A 13,986-nucleotide genomic window follows, 5' to 3' on the forward strand; every position below is an offset into this window, starting at 1 on the left:
TTTTCTCCAAAATGAGAACTTTACAGGAGATGGAAAAAAATGTACTTTACTTTTAATGTAAGTCGATAGAACCAGACTTTTTTCCAAGTAATTTTGGGCCGTTTCTTTTGGTCTAATCACCATGAAATTTACACACATTGTAAAGGCCAACATGTATTATATGTATGTACCCCAAGGTGGCACGGCTGTCCCCCTTTTTTCAGCTATTGCACATTAGAATGACTCAGAAACCACAGACATGCTGAGATTTTGGTTGGTAAATGGCTTTATTTGGCTTTGAGAAGATCACTGTATGGAGATAGCAGCTCACTGGGTTGCAGTAGATTAGCAGATTGCTCAATGTGGTGTCACCTCCCCTCAACCCTCTCTGAAACAGTGTGAAAATGCAGAAAAGTGCAGGACCTTTTTTTACTTAATGCAGTTCTCTCATTATTAAGGCAATTACAGTACATACATTATTTTTATAGACACAACAAGCAAATCTATCCCATCCTGTCTTATTTTGCCAAGCTCCAAGGGTCAGGCCATGCAAAAGAAAAAACACATCCTCCAATCAACTGGTTCACCTCCTACTTCAGTCGGTAATGAAGCCATGGACGATGTCCTTCAGCCGTCACAAGTGTTTAGTGTCATAATATCACTTTCTCTCTCTTGTTTGCTTAGAGTAGATGATAGGAAAGATCTAGGAAGTAGACCATTTTGCTACAGGATACACAGTAAAGTGGCCAAATATCATAGCAAACTGAGAAGTGGCCTTTACTGTCACATACACAGTCATTCTAAATGTCCATGCCACTCCAAATGACACCTGTCAAGCATGAAAATATATCTGGACACTTAAAATAATCAAATCTTTCCACTAAAGATGATTGTTTGGTGGTTAGAATTGGATTAAGCAGGGCTGTCCTGCTTAATCCAATTCAATCCACCAATTTGTTCATCTAACATGTTAATTCAGTTTCATTAAAGATATCTGAGTTGAATAAAACCAAATTACCTTCTTGTTACCACATGAAGTTTTTAGTTCTCAGGCTGAGCTAATGGAAAACTTTTCACAGTATATTTCATTCCGCTCTTTGCTAAGCAACAACAATGCTTGCTTAAGTCTAAATTGCTGGAACTACTTTTTTAGGTGGAAGAAACATTTAAAACACTGTTCAGGGCTTAACTGCTTTAATTCTGTGCTTCACTCGGCCGAACTGTAGTCTAAAATCAGTAGAACACCCAAAGAGAGGCTGAGGCACTCCCTGTGGTACCTAATGCCTTTGATATCTGAATTTATGACAGCAAGAATATGTAAAATCCTGCTGGTGTGGGTTTCATCTCTTGTAATGATTCACAAAATGCTACTTGAGTGCTAACGGCTCCCCCTTGTGGAACATCTATGTTATTTTGGACTGGAGCACAACTGGAAAGCATGTAATTGACAGAACAGGCTGGTAAAGCTTAGAAAGGCTTCAAGCATATACTTCACAGACTGCTTTCGAGCTGTGTCCTTCAACTTCAGGAGTGGAGAGCCACTGCACTGCGCACTATGTTTCCCAGCCACGCTTTAAGCCCAGTCTTGGTACAAACTGCAGTGGCACTGGGGTATCACCATTAGAAATTCATTTTAGTCCTGGGTTATGCTGAACTCAAGTCTGGGAAACTGGCCCTCAGAGTTTTATCTGTACAAACACTTGCAATTCAGCTCATGATGGACCAAAAGCTTCTTGAATGCTAATAGTGCCCCCTTGTGGAGACTCTTTAGCCTGCTAAACACGAGTGAGCTAGGTTAATGAGGTGCTTCAAATCTTAAAATATAAAATATTACAATGTCATTACAATTTATTTATATTGTGGAATATTTCATTTTATCTGCATAGGGGTGGAGACTCTTGCATGAGATCTGGGAGAATGGAAGAAAGTGACTCAGTAGGAGAGTGAACCAATCAAGAGGAGGATTTGTTTTTCATCCGAACATAAAAGTAGCAGGAATAGGAAGATAAATAGCAGCAGTCTTTTTAAGTCTTCAGAATCTCTAAACGTTTCATTCCTGGAGGGACGGCATTGGATGCAAAATGCACGCCCATGTCTCAGATCTAAACTCCAAAAGCCCTCCTCAATAAACTGATCGTCTTTAAATCCTAAACGTAGCCACTGTCGCTGTGCCGTGACTATTGCAAAAAAATAAATAAATAAATAAACAGAAGATGGATGGACGATTTAGTGCTGCTTATGAAAACTGATAGAGTGATAAAGAAGATTAAAACATCTTTTCTCAGGAAATGAATGGTAGAAATGAGCTTGGGCAATTTCGCAGCCCAAAGACATGGACATTGAGGAATGTGTACATAGCTATTCTAGTATTATTGAAGATGGGGTAAATGGGGTAAATTCTAGGGTGAACACTGGGGTAAACGGAGTGAACTCTGGGGTGAACTTTGGTTCAAATGGGTTGAATTTTGCGGTGAACATTTGGATAAACAGGGTGAGTTATGGAGTGCACACTGGGGGTAAATAAGGTAAACTTTGGGGTGAACATTGGGGTAAAGGGGTGAATATTTGGGGTGATGAGTGTGGTTTCTTGGCTGGTAACATTCACTGAAGACCTCAACGAAGCACCTGCTGTTTTTATGTTGTGCCTTTTGAACCCATCAATGTCCAACTCGCTGTTTAAATCTAATAGCACCAAAAAGTTGGAACCAAAGAAGACGGTTCATCTGCAGTGAAGGTCAGTGTACGCGTCCAGCCTACATCATTCATTGAGCCTTATTCAATCACTCTTATCCCATCCAGCACCTACTTCTGTGTAATAATGGCACACTGAAGAATGGAGTGACTGGGCACTGTGGTCTCTGGACCCCATTTCACACTCTCGTTCATTACTGTCACATTAACGCATGCGTTTTCTTTGTTCTTGTTAAACATTTGAATGTCTTTTTGCGGTCACTAATGTGTCTTGAGTGTGCTAAGTGCATGAACGTCCTGCAGCTACTCTGAATGAATCCATTTGATCACCACGGTTCTGTTGTGAACGAAGCTGTCTGTTGCTGTTTATGCAACTGTACGCTTTTAAAAATACGCTTTCTATTCTCTTAGAAAATGGCACCACAAAGGGTTCTTTGAGCAACTCTAAAAGTACCACTTTTGTTCCCCTAAAGAACCTGTTAGAAGAAGAGATCTGTAAGTGAGAAGAACATTTAAAAGTTTAAAGACCCTTCACATTATGCAAAGGTTCTACACCAATTTAAGGGTTCTTGGAACACTCACACATCTGTTCTTAATACATGGTTCTTAAGTGGTTCCTCTTTGATCATTGCCATAGAAGAACGTAATGTAAATATTGTATGCCAATTTAAGAGGCTTCTCAGACATACAAATAGTTTGCTAAAGAACAGCTCAGTTTTTTGGGAACCAAAAGAGGTTCTTCTATGGCACCGTTACTTTTATAGTGTATAAAGTACCCAAAAAAGGTTCCAGTGGAATGCTTTTTGGCAGTACAGAGAGTGCTCTAACCATGTAAAGAACTATTTAAGCCAGGGGTCTCAAACTCGAATTACTCGGGGGCCACTAGCTAGGTGGTCTTCTCCGAGGGGAGGCGGATGAAAAAATGCAGGGAAAAAAGTGCCCAACAAGTTAATTTTAACTACATAACACATACACTCATTTAAGCACATCTTAGTGTGTGTTTATTAGCAAATTGTCACCACAATTGTCTACTATTATTAGTAGTATTATTAGTATTATTATTACTAATAGTAATATCTACACATAGTGTTTCATAAATACTAGTGTAATTACATCAAGAACACTTACTTTTACAAGTAGAATGTATGTTATATGGGACTTTTATTCTGACATTCTAGTGATGTGTTGGCAAAGTGGCTAAATCTGCTTTTTTTAGTGGACCTATTTGATAATTATGTCCCTAACACACTGTATTTACTGCTGTTGTGACGTACAGGCAACCTGCTAGGCCACCACTGGCTGCTACCAGGGGCTGGAGAGCCAAGACTTTAGTAATTAGGGCTGAGTGGTAGCAGCTGTGGGCACCCTACTTAAGGGGTGCTCACACACTGCTCGCTCCTCAGTCTTGAGTTCATCCTGCCACGTGCATGTTGCTCTGACTCAGCCAGTAACTTCGGCATCAATTTTGAGTCTATGCTTTTCTCAAATTGTTCTCCAGCAACAAGGCAACATGCTACGGAACATGATTGAGGGTTTGACCACACCACCTCTTCCTTGTTAACTGTGTTCGCCTTTTAATTTGTTCCTTCTCTAGTTTGTTTCCTGGCCCTTTTTCATTTCTTTTCCGAGTTGCACCTTTCTCCCAACCCTCAACTGCTCTGCACTTGAGGCTGTCCTCTAGTGTCCGCCAGGTGGTTTGACCCGTAGCGCTACAAACTACTAACATAAGGGCCGTGAGTTCAAACCTCACTCGTGTAGCGTAAGCACCCTGGTGTGTTACAGCTGTGTCATGAATGAATCCATGTGGGCAGATTTAACTATCAGTCTAAATTAGGACACTAGCTAAATTACACCATGACTTTCCACAGCTTCAGGTTTTAAATGGTTCCTCTTGCATGCACTGCTTTTAACATCAGAATCATCAGTCCAAGCTGATTATATAGAGCTCCTGTTGAGAAATGAGTCACAGTGTCTGGTGGGAGAAGCAAATCTAACCATCAAATGTAAATATTTAGCCGTATTTTTGTGAGTTTGTGAATTTGAGGATTAACTGTAAATACGTGACATACTGTATGAAGCTGTATGAAGCAGGTTGGTAGTTTGATACCCCTGATTTAAGCCTTCAAATGGTTCTTTTACTGAAGAACCCTTTAAGTAGCCCTTTTAATAAGAGCGCTCCAGACCGCTTGTAAACCTTACAGTGCCCAGAGATGGACGATGGTGAGCGGATGAGGTGCGCTGATGGTGTGGGTGCACTTCCATGCGCGTGTGAGTGTTTGTGCTTGTGTGAGTGTGTGGGTGTGATGAGCAGAGAGGTAAAGGAGATTGCAGTCCGGTGGATATGTGTTTGGAGGGCAGCAGTGGAGCAGCGAGAGCTCTACTTGCTTTTGGCCGCAGAGCCTTTTTCTCCTTTGTTGTTCTCGGCCTTTTCGCTCTTGCTTTCCACTTTGTTGTTGTCGCCCTTGCTCTCGTTCTTCTTCGTCTCCTTCTCCACCTCCTTCTCTTTCTGCTTGTCCTCCTCCTTCTCCTTCTTCTCCTTCTTCTCCTCTTTCTCTACTTTCTCTTCCTTCTCTTTCTCCTCCTCAGCCTCTCCATTCACCTCTCCCTCCTCAGCCTCTTCCTGCTCTTCTCCTTCCTCTGCTTCTTCCTCTGCTTCCTCCTCTCCTTCATCTTCTCCCTCTCCCTCTCCCTCTCCTTCTTCTTCTCCTTCTCCTTCACCCTCTCCTTCTGCTTCTCCTTCTCCCTCCTCTTCTGCTGCTTCTTCTTCCTCTTCCTTCTCCTCAGCCTCTGCCTCCTCCTCTTCTTCCTCCTCTTGCTCAGCAGGCTTGGCCACGCCCCTCCTGTAAGTGCCCAAAGTGAAAGCGCGTCCTGGTGTGAAGGAGATGCCGGAGTAGGCGGACTGGAGCAAAGTCCCGCCCACAGTGCTCAGACGGGTTTCCTCACCCTCCAGCAACTTCCTTTAAGGAGCATGAGAGAGAGAGAGAGAGAGAGAGAGAGAGAGAGAGTTAAGTGATTTAAGTGTTGTCATCACTATTAAAACAAAAATGCTGTTTTCATGTCAAGTTTCTGTCCACTTTAGCCTTTTTTCATTGTTTTTAAAAAAGTCTTTTGAACAAAGTAATGTTTTTACATTATTTTCAAAAGGTTTTATATCCACATAAGCATTTTACATTGTTTTGAAAAAGTTTAAAGTTTCTCATCCACTTGATCTTAAACCATTTTCAAAAAGTTTTACATACCCACAGAATTTTTACATCAGCATTTTTACATAATTTCCAAAAAGTTTACATCCACAGTAGTGCTTTTACATTGTTTTCAAACATTTTCCATCCACATAAGCATGTTACATTGTTTTGGAAAAGTTTTCTGTCCATATTACCATTTTAAATCATTTTCAAAAGGTTTTCCATCCACTTCACTGGTTTTAAATCATTTTCAAAAGGTTTTACATCTATATTAGTGTTTTTACATTATTTACAAAAGGTTTTACAATAACATTAGCATTTTTACAAATTTTTGAAAACTTTTCACATTCACATAAGTATTTTACATTGTTTTGGAGAAGCTTTTCATTTTTAAAAAGTTTTCCATCCACTTCAGTGGTTTTAAATCATTTTCAAAAAGTTTTACAACTGTATTAGATGTATATGTTTATATCGGTCTCAAAACATTTCTGCACATATCACCATTTTTACTTCAAAAGTTTTCCAAATTAGCATGTTTTCCATCCACTATAGTGTTTTTACATGATTTTCAAATGGTTTCGTTGTAAATGGCAAAATGGCATTTTCACATCTTATCTTCAAAAAGACGCATTCTTAGTGATTGAAACCGCCATTTCAGTGTGGACAGATGGTTAAATCAGAGAAAAGTGGTCAAGGCTGTGGACTGACAGTCTTTATACCAGAAAGAGCTTGAACTCCATAGTACTAAAGAAAGGAAGGCCTCTCTGACCTGTAGGCAGCGATCTCTATGTCCAGTGCCATCTTGACATTTAGCAGTTCCTGGTATTCGCGCAGGTGACGGGACATTTCTCCCTTAGTACTGCGCAGGGCGTCCTCCAGCTGCTGGATAGTCTCCTACAGCCAAACAGGACATTCCAAGAGTTACTGCTAGCATGTACATCAATGTGCTCCAGTAACTGGAGAGCATCTACTTAGGCAGCCTTTTAAATCCCAACTGGATCCTCCCAACATGAAGTCTGTCTCATTTCTTAGATCTCTGTAATATGGTGCCTTCTAAGGTGCCCCATTTTGGCTAAATTTTAGGGCAGCATTACACTCACACCCAACCACACACACATTATCTAAGCCGCTTATCCTCCTGGGTCACAGGGCATGCTGGAGCCTATCCCAGTGCTCACTGGGCGGAAGGCAGGAAACACAATGGACAGGCTAAGGCAGCATCATGTATCCTTAATAAGGCAAATCAAATATTTTTAATTTTGTAATATTTTGTTTTATCATTATTTTTTACCGTTTTATTATTTTTAATTATTTATTTGCAAAATTAACATGGTAGCTAGCTCTGCCACCTGATGCTGTAGTTTCAAATGACCAGCTAGTTGATCCTAACAGACTGAATGTTTGGGCATTGCATTGAGAAACATTGGTGAATAACTGATTAAAATCTGACCACAGAGTATTTGGTCAGTGTGCACGTCCACATAGGGCAGTAAAATGGATCAGTATGTGGAATCGGAGCTTTCTGTGAGCTACCATGTTTCCTATCACTGTGTAAAAGAAGCTCCATGCTACCCATATTGTTGGATGCAATCAGCAAATAGGAAAAGTAGATTAAACGGCAGAAATAACCACTTTCTGTGTCTTCTTTGCTCAGCAATCTAGAGCGAGTTTGTTACCATTCTTCTGTCAAACGTTGTTAGCTAGCTGGTATTAGTGCACAGGTGGTGAGAACAATTGATAATGTGATCATTCTCTAACTACAGCGGCACTATAAGCTATTTTATAAGCGTGTATTTTGGTTAAAATACTACTTACATAATTATCTCCCTATATAGGCAGTAGGAATCAAGGCAGCTCGCTAGATCATATACATATCCAACATAATCTAGAACATCCTCTTGGTGAACACTCCTCCTTGCAATGAGAAGGTGCATAAAACTGCAGCCTCCATGCACAAAATATTTGTATTTTACTTCATTTTTCAATTTAAATGATCATTTTAACTGTACATAATTGATTTTGGTGAGGCGTTATTAGCTATTGTAATTTTTTAGTAAGACCTTTGTGCTCTATGTTCTCATCTTTGTGCATTGTTTATGACTCTCTCCCAGTCCTGTCACTCACTCACCTGCAGTTCGCCGATTTCGTTGCTGTGGCGGTCTTCCATCTCTGCCAGCTGCCGCTCCAGAGCCTCGTTGTGGCCCCTGAGGGCCTCTAACTCCAGGGTCCGCGCCTGCACCTGCCGCCGGTACTCGCCCAGCTCATCTTTGGCCTGCTTTATGGCATCAGTGTTGCGGGCTGCGACCTCGGTGACGCTGGCGAACTTGGAACGGTACCACTCCTCCGCCTGCTGCTGGTTCCTGGCCGAAAGTACCTCGTACTGAGCGCGGATGTCCTTCAGAGCCACGGCGAGATCCGGCTTACTCACGTCCATCTCAACGGATACCTGTTGGTTGATTAATTCATTAATAGATGATGATCATTGTTTTACGGTAGTAAATCATTCATGGTGGAGGGATACATGCAGGGCACTGTGAGGCAAATTGTCCTCAAAGACAAGATAAAAATCAGATTTATCATTATTTGACCATCGTCAACATCAACAAGACACGTGTAGGTTCACTGGTGGTTTTGGATAGTCAATAAAATGGCTATATTTGTGTTGTAGTCATGGCGACCCCTGGTTCCTATCACCAGCACTGTAAAGACATCTGAACCATTTCACACCAAACCACTCTGAATCTCTCTGTTTACATCTCAACATTTGAACTGTGCAGAAATTTTGAAAATGTAATGGAATTCTCCTTACACAAGAGCTTTTCAAGAGAAAATTAATATTCAAGAGAATATTTGAGGCAGTGTGGGGGGTTTTCCAACCAAATGATTGAGTATTATTGATCAGGTAATCAAAGTACAGTATTGGGGTATTGATCTCTATATAATAATTCTTAGGACAGATGGCCACGGCTGGATAGTGATGTCCGGTCACAGGCATCCATTACAGCTGTGAGCACTGGGGTCACGCTCCACCTCTCTACAAAATGATCTTTTTGTCCCTAATACAGTTTGAAATTACCTTCTAATTCTAATTATAAATTTATTTGTTAGATATTTTTATATCCCACTTTTTGAAAGCATCATCTGTAGAAAAAATCTGCCTACGTGAAACAGCACTAGGACAACACAGAGGACAAGCATGTCCAGCTGATAGTACTACATCATCAGACTGACCTTCATCTGGACCATCTGGAGCTAAGAGCTGCCAATATCAGCTCTGTTCTTGACCACTGTGCTGGGTGTGGAATTATTAATGATAATGGCCAGACTAGTAGCCTAGGTTAGCCTTCTGAGGGCTTTATTGCAATTAACGTTAAGGTGAATTAGAATCGGCTCAGTCCAGTACATTTGAATACATGTTAAACGTCCAGTCATCCGCGCTTGTGTGAGTGCTTTGGCATAAAATGTTCCATTCTAGAGCAACTTACAGAGTCAGAAACGTTCACAGTGGTGGTGATAGGAACCAGACGTCCACCTCTAAAAGCTCAGAAAGTTATTACATACAATGCATATGAATACACTGCCTGATGTCTGAGACACTGTTCTATAATTGTTTTAAGATAAACTTTTGGGCTGCAATGTACTTTTTAATATCCATTAAAGGTGGAGAGATACATGCACGGTGTAATAAGGCAAATTAGTCCCCCCAAAACTTTTTTTTTAATAGATTTACTACTATTTTAATCAACATCACCATTCCATATAAACACTCAGAAGACTCGTGTAGGTTCACTGGTGGTTTTGGATGGTAAATAAAATGGCTATACTTGTGTTGTAGTCATTGTGACGCCTGGTTCCTATCACCACCACTGTAAAGAAATCTGACTCTCTACAATCAACCACTTCACACCAAACCACTCTGTCGTTTGGCACTTTCTGTAAAGCTTACCCAACACAGCAACAGTTGCCATATAAATGAGTGCATTTGTGGGCAGAGCATGGATAGGACAGCTAATCGATATTCATCCTCTCTTCAAATTTGAATGCTTGCGGTTTTAAGGTTAAGCATTAGTGCATCTATAGCCACACGCTGTTGCTATAGGTTTCTGTAATGAACTGAAGAGCTGTTAATGAGGTTAAATCGCTGAGAGCTCTAATCAGAGCTGCTGACTCAGAACTCCCGCATAGAACAGATGATGCAGCTGGTGCGTTTGAACGAGCGAGAAGAGAAGAGAACAGAAGAGATACACCACAAGTGCATGCGCACTTATAGAAATAAACGTAGTAAACTGTCACTGGGGCATTCCCCTCTTGTCACTGGGGTGCGACCCTCAAGGGTACATCTCAGTACCTTTAGTCAGGGAACATAACTGAACCATAATCCACTGAAATGATATGTTCTAAGCTGTACTGACTCCACACACCCCGTCTTTTCACCTGGAAAAACTTATTTAAGGTTCACAGCTGGACCCACCACCTTTGAGGGCACGTTTACATTGTTTGTACCTTTATGAATGGAAAATGTACCTGAGCAGAACCTTTATTTCTAACAGTGTAAGGAAGCTGGATAAGATTAAATAATATGCGCTATATGTCCAGAAGCAGTTTAGAACCAGCTTAACTTCAGCAAAACCATCCTAAAACTTAGTCAGCAAAAGGTGAGGAAGGGACAGCAAAGCTCTACTGCCCAGGGGCACCTAAGGGTCTTAATCTGGCCCCCTAAAGTTTGTAGACAGCAGTGTTTCTTCTGAAATGAAGAGTACTAATAGTGAGTTTGCCCCTCTTTGCTGCAGTAACAGCCTCTACTCTTCTGGGAAGGCTTTACACTAGATGTTGAACATTGCGGCGAGGATATGGTTGCATTCAGCCACATGACCATTAGTGAGGTCAAGTACTGATGCTGGATGGTCAGTTCTGGATCACTCCAACTCATCCCAAAGGTAATGGATGGAGTTCCATCACGCCAGAGAACACAGTTCCACTGCTCCACAGCCCAATGCTGGGGGGCTTTATACCCCTCTAGCCCACTCTTGGCCCCTTTAGCCCACGCTTGGCATTGGGCATGGTGATCTTAGGCTCCAAGGCATCCCACTCTAATGCTCATGCTCACTAATGCTTATGGTCAGTGCTTACCTATAGAGATTATATATAGCTGTGTGCACAATTGAACCTGTGTTAGCAATGGCTACAACTAAAGCAGCTGCACTCATGAATTAGAGGTCCTTTGGATATATAATGTGGTATATAGATATATATATATATATATGTATATATATGTATATATATATATATATATATATATATGTGTGTGTGTGTGTGTGTGTGTGTGTGTGTGTGTGTATACACCACAATATATATGTTTAGATCTGTTTATTTAAACCTATACGCTTCGTTTCTTGCTCTAGCACGAGTCATGCTGACTGCTGCGCTTTAGCGATAGATCCTCGCCTGGCCCCGCCCTCCTGCGCTGCGATTGGCCCGTAAGTTCACTCTGAGGAGCAGCCCGGGACTCTAGCAGCCAATCAGAGCGCGGGGCCACACCTAGAATCCTGCGCTACTGAGAGAGCGCTGCAACTTTACTGCCCCAACAACTCTCGCTCTTTTCTCTGCGTTTTTCTCTCTCGCTCTTTCCATCCTCCCTCTTTCTTTCTCTTTTCCTCTCTTTCTTTTATCTCTATCGCTCTGTTCACACACCGAGCCGTGAACGCGCGTTTTAATGCTGCCCGGTCCTCGTTATGTTTGCTGCAGTGCAGACTGGAGTCTCAGTCAGGACAAACCGCCCTTATTAATGATTCACCCCACCAGCCTCGCGCACAGCCGCAGACTCGGCTCACCAGTGTAAACTGCACACTTAAAAAGAGGGTTCTGCATGGGTTCTTTACTGAAGGGAACGGTTCTGTTTAGAACCCCTGAGTCATATGTAGAACTGTTTCATGCTTAAATGCATAGTGATTCCTCAGATTGATGTTGTATATTGTTCTATAAAGAGCCTTTTTGGTGCTATGTAGAACCAGGTTCTAGACTTCTTTTTTTTTACCTGCGTGGCCTGCAGCGCCGCCTGCAGCTCGCGCAGCTCCTCCTCGTGCACCCTTCTGAGGAAGTCGATCTCCTCGAGCAGCGCTTCCACCCTCCTCTCCAGCTCGAGCCTGGCCAGCGCCGCCTCCTCGGCCTCCCTCCTGCAGGCGCTCGCGCCGCGCTCCGCCTCCTCGCGCCGCCGCGTCTCCTCGGCCAGCTGCTCCTTGGCGCGCTCGAGCGCCTCGCCGGCTTGCGCGCGCTCCACGCGCAGGCGGCTGGCGTCGCGCGCCAGCTCGTCGCCGCGGGCGCGCAGCTCGCGCATCTCGCGCTCGTAGAGGTCGCGGAGGCGCGAGGGCTCGCGGTGGCGCTCGCGCAGCGCCGCGGCCTCGGCCTCCAGCGCGCGGTTGCGCTGCTCGAGCGCGCGCACCTTCTCGATAAAGCACACGAAGCGGTCGTTGAGGCCCTGCAGCTGCTCCTTCTCGTTCGTGCGGATGATCTTCATCTCGTTGGTCACGGCCGCCGTGTGCGCGAAGTCCACCGAGGCGTCCAGCGCGAGGCGCGCACCCAGCCTGGGGCTCGCATGCAGCCGGGACGCCGTGGGGCAGCCCGCCGGGCCGCGCGAGGACAGCCGGGGGGCGTCCGAGAATATCCGCCGGTACGAGCTGCTCGAGTACAGGTCTCCGGAAAAAGTCATGCTTCTTGCTTTTCTCTCTTTGCGGATGGAGAGAGCGAGAGGAGAGAGGAGTGAGTGAGTGAGTGAGTGACGGAGGAGAGACGGTGCGCGCTCGTGCGCTCCGGACCCTCTATATATATATATGGAGCTCAGGGCTGAGCGTCATCTGACGCAGAGACGCAGCGGCAGCACAGAGGAGATCCTGCTGCACTGGGCAGAAAAAAAGGAAAAAAAAGTCACCCCATCACTGCCAGCACGCGCCAGTTGCCCCCCCCTCCCACCCCCAAGGGAGCGCACGTGCACCTTTCCTGCCCCCTCTGCTCCCTGCCTCGCTCCTACAGCTTGAGGAACATTAGGATGCTGCAGAGGAACCGAGACAGACCACTCAGAGGTCAGAGCAGTGGAGAAAGAACAGTGACTGCAGTTTGTTTGTTTACTGGGTTCTCTGGGATCCTCTTTAAGGTGTTGCGCATGCATTGCAGTCGCACAGTGGTCACAGGTCCCCTGAGTGAAATCATGAGGTGATGCAGGACTGCAGGCTCCAGCGGCTGCTGTGTGATGGGATGGGGAGCAGTGCGGAGCGTCTGACTGGCTCCGCAGGCCGCTCCCCCCTCACGCCTGCCCACCGCAGTGGCTGAATACTGAATGAGACCTGAAAATCCTGACCCTGAACACCATCCTCTGCCCCTGCCACACCCAGAGACATGCGGACACACACCCAGGAGTTCATAGACAAGCTCACCCGAGGATGTTAATGAGGAGTTTGTTCTCCTTTGCTGCAGTAACAGCCTCTGCTCTGGGGCGAAGGCTTTACACTACATGTTGGAAACATTGCTGTGAGGATTTGATTGCATTCGGCCACAAGAGCATTGGTGAGGTCAGGCACCGATGTTTTGGATCACTCCAACCCATCCCAAAGGTACACTCTTAAAAAAGATGGTGCTTCAAGGGTTCTTTAGGAAAGAAAATGGTTCTGTATAGAACCATGAACATTCAAAGCCCCCCTTTCATGATACAGAACCTTTTTGAAAAGGGTTCTGCATAGGACTAAAAGGGTTCTAACAAGCCTGACATGCAGCTCTGTGTTAGATTAGTTTCTTCATTTAAAAGGCAAGCTTCACTGACATTGTAAGCTAGACACTTAAAAATGATGGTTCTTTAAGGGTTCTTTAGGGAAGAAAATGGTCCCATATAGAACCATGAACAATCAAAGAACCCTTTGTATGCTTAAAGGACTCTTTGCATGGTAAAATGGTTCTTCAGGTTGATGGAGAACATGCAAGATCTTTCTATATAGAACTTTTTTGAAAAGGGTTCTGCATAGGACCAAAAGGGTTCTAACAAGCCTGACATACAGCTTTGTGTTAATAAGATTAATTTCTCCATTTAAAATGCAAACTTCACTGATATTGTAAGCTACAGATTTAAAAAGATGGTTCTTTAAGG

At 43.8% G+C, this 13,986-nt stretch overlaps 1 protein-coding gene across 8 annotated transcripts; it reads right to left on the reverse strand.

Annotated features, from left to right (window-relative positions):
* Positions 1 to 247: 247 nt before the first annotated feature.
* zgc:65851 (uncharacterized protein LOC321113 homolog) lies at positions 248 to 12,718 on the reverse strand. 8 transcript variants are annotated; one of them, XM_036598639.1, is made up of 5 exons: positions 11,890 to 12,718; positions 7,984 to 8,301; positions 6,625 to 6,749; positions 5,324 to 5,627; positions 248 to 5,200 (listed from the first exon to the last, which is right to left on the reverse strand). In XM_036598639.1, exons 1-5 carry the CDS (start codon positions 12,559 to 12,561, stop codon positions 5,048 to 5,050), a joined length of 1,572 nt encoding a protein of 523 aa, XP_036454532.1. In that variant the 5' UTR covers positions 12,562 to 12,718; the 3' UTR covers positions 248 to 5,047. The 8 variants fall into 8 exon arrangements, with proteins under 8 accessions (XP_036454532.1, XP_036454528.1, XP_036454530.1 ...); XM_036598635.1 differs by having other exon boundaries at positions 248 to 5,389; positions 5,429 to 5,627; positions 11,890 to 12,717; XM_036598637.1 differs by having other exon boundaries at positions 248 to 5,329; positions 5,402 to 5,627; positions 11,890 to 12,716.
* Positions 12,719 to 13,986: the final 1,268 nt, after the last annotated feature.

This window comes from Colossoma macropomum, unplaced genomic scaffold (assembly GCF_904425465.1).
Source record: "Colossoma macropomum unplaced genomic scaffold, Colossoma_macropomum, whole genome shotgun sequence".
Classification (NCBI taxonomy): domain Eukaryota; kingdom Metazoa; phylum Chordata; class Actinopteri; order Characiformes; family Serrasalmidae; genus Colossoma; species Colossoma macropomum.

Coding starts and splice junctions, on each gene's coding strand:
- zgc:65851 (XM_036598631.1), bottom strand. CDS start 12,561: ATGACTTTTTCCGGAGACCTGTACTCGAGCAGCTCGTACCGGCGGATA. Junction 6,750..7,983: donor ACGAAATCGGCGAACTGCAG/GTGAGTGAGTGA, acceptor GTTTGGCTGTAG/GAGACTATCCAGCAGCTGGA. Junction 5,628..6,624: donor ATAGAGATCGCTGCCTACAG/GTCAGAGAGGCC, acceptor TGCTCCTTAAAG/GAAGTTGCTGGAGGGTGAGG.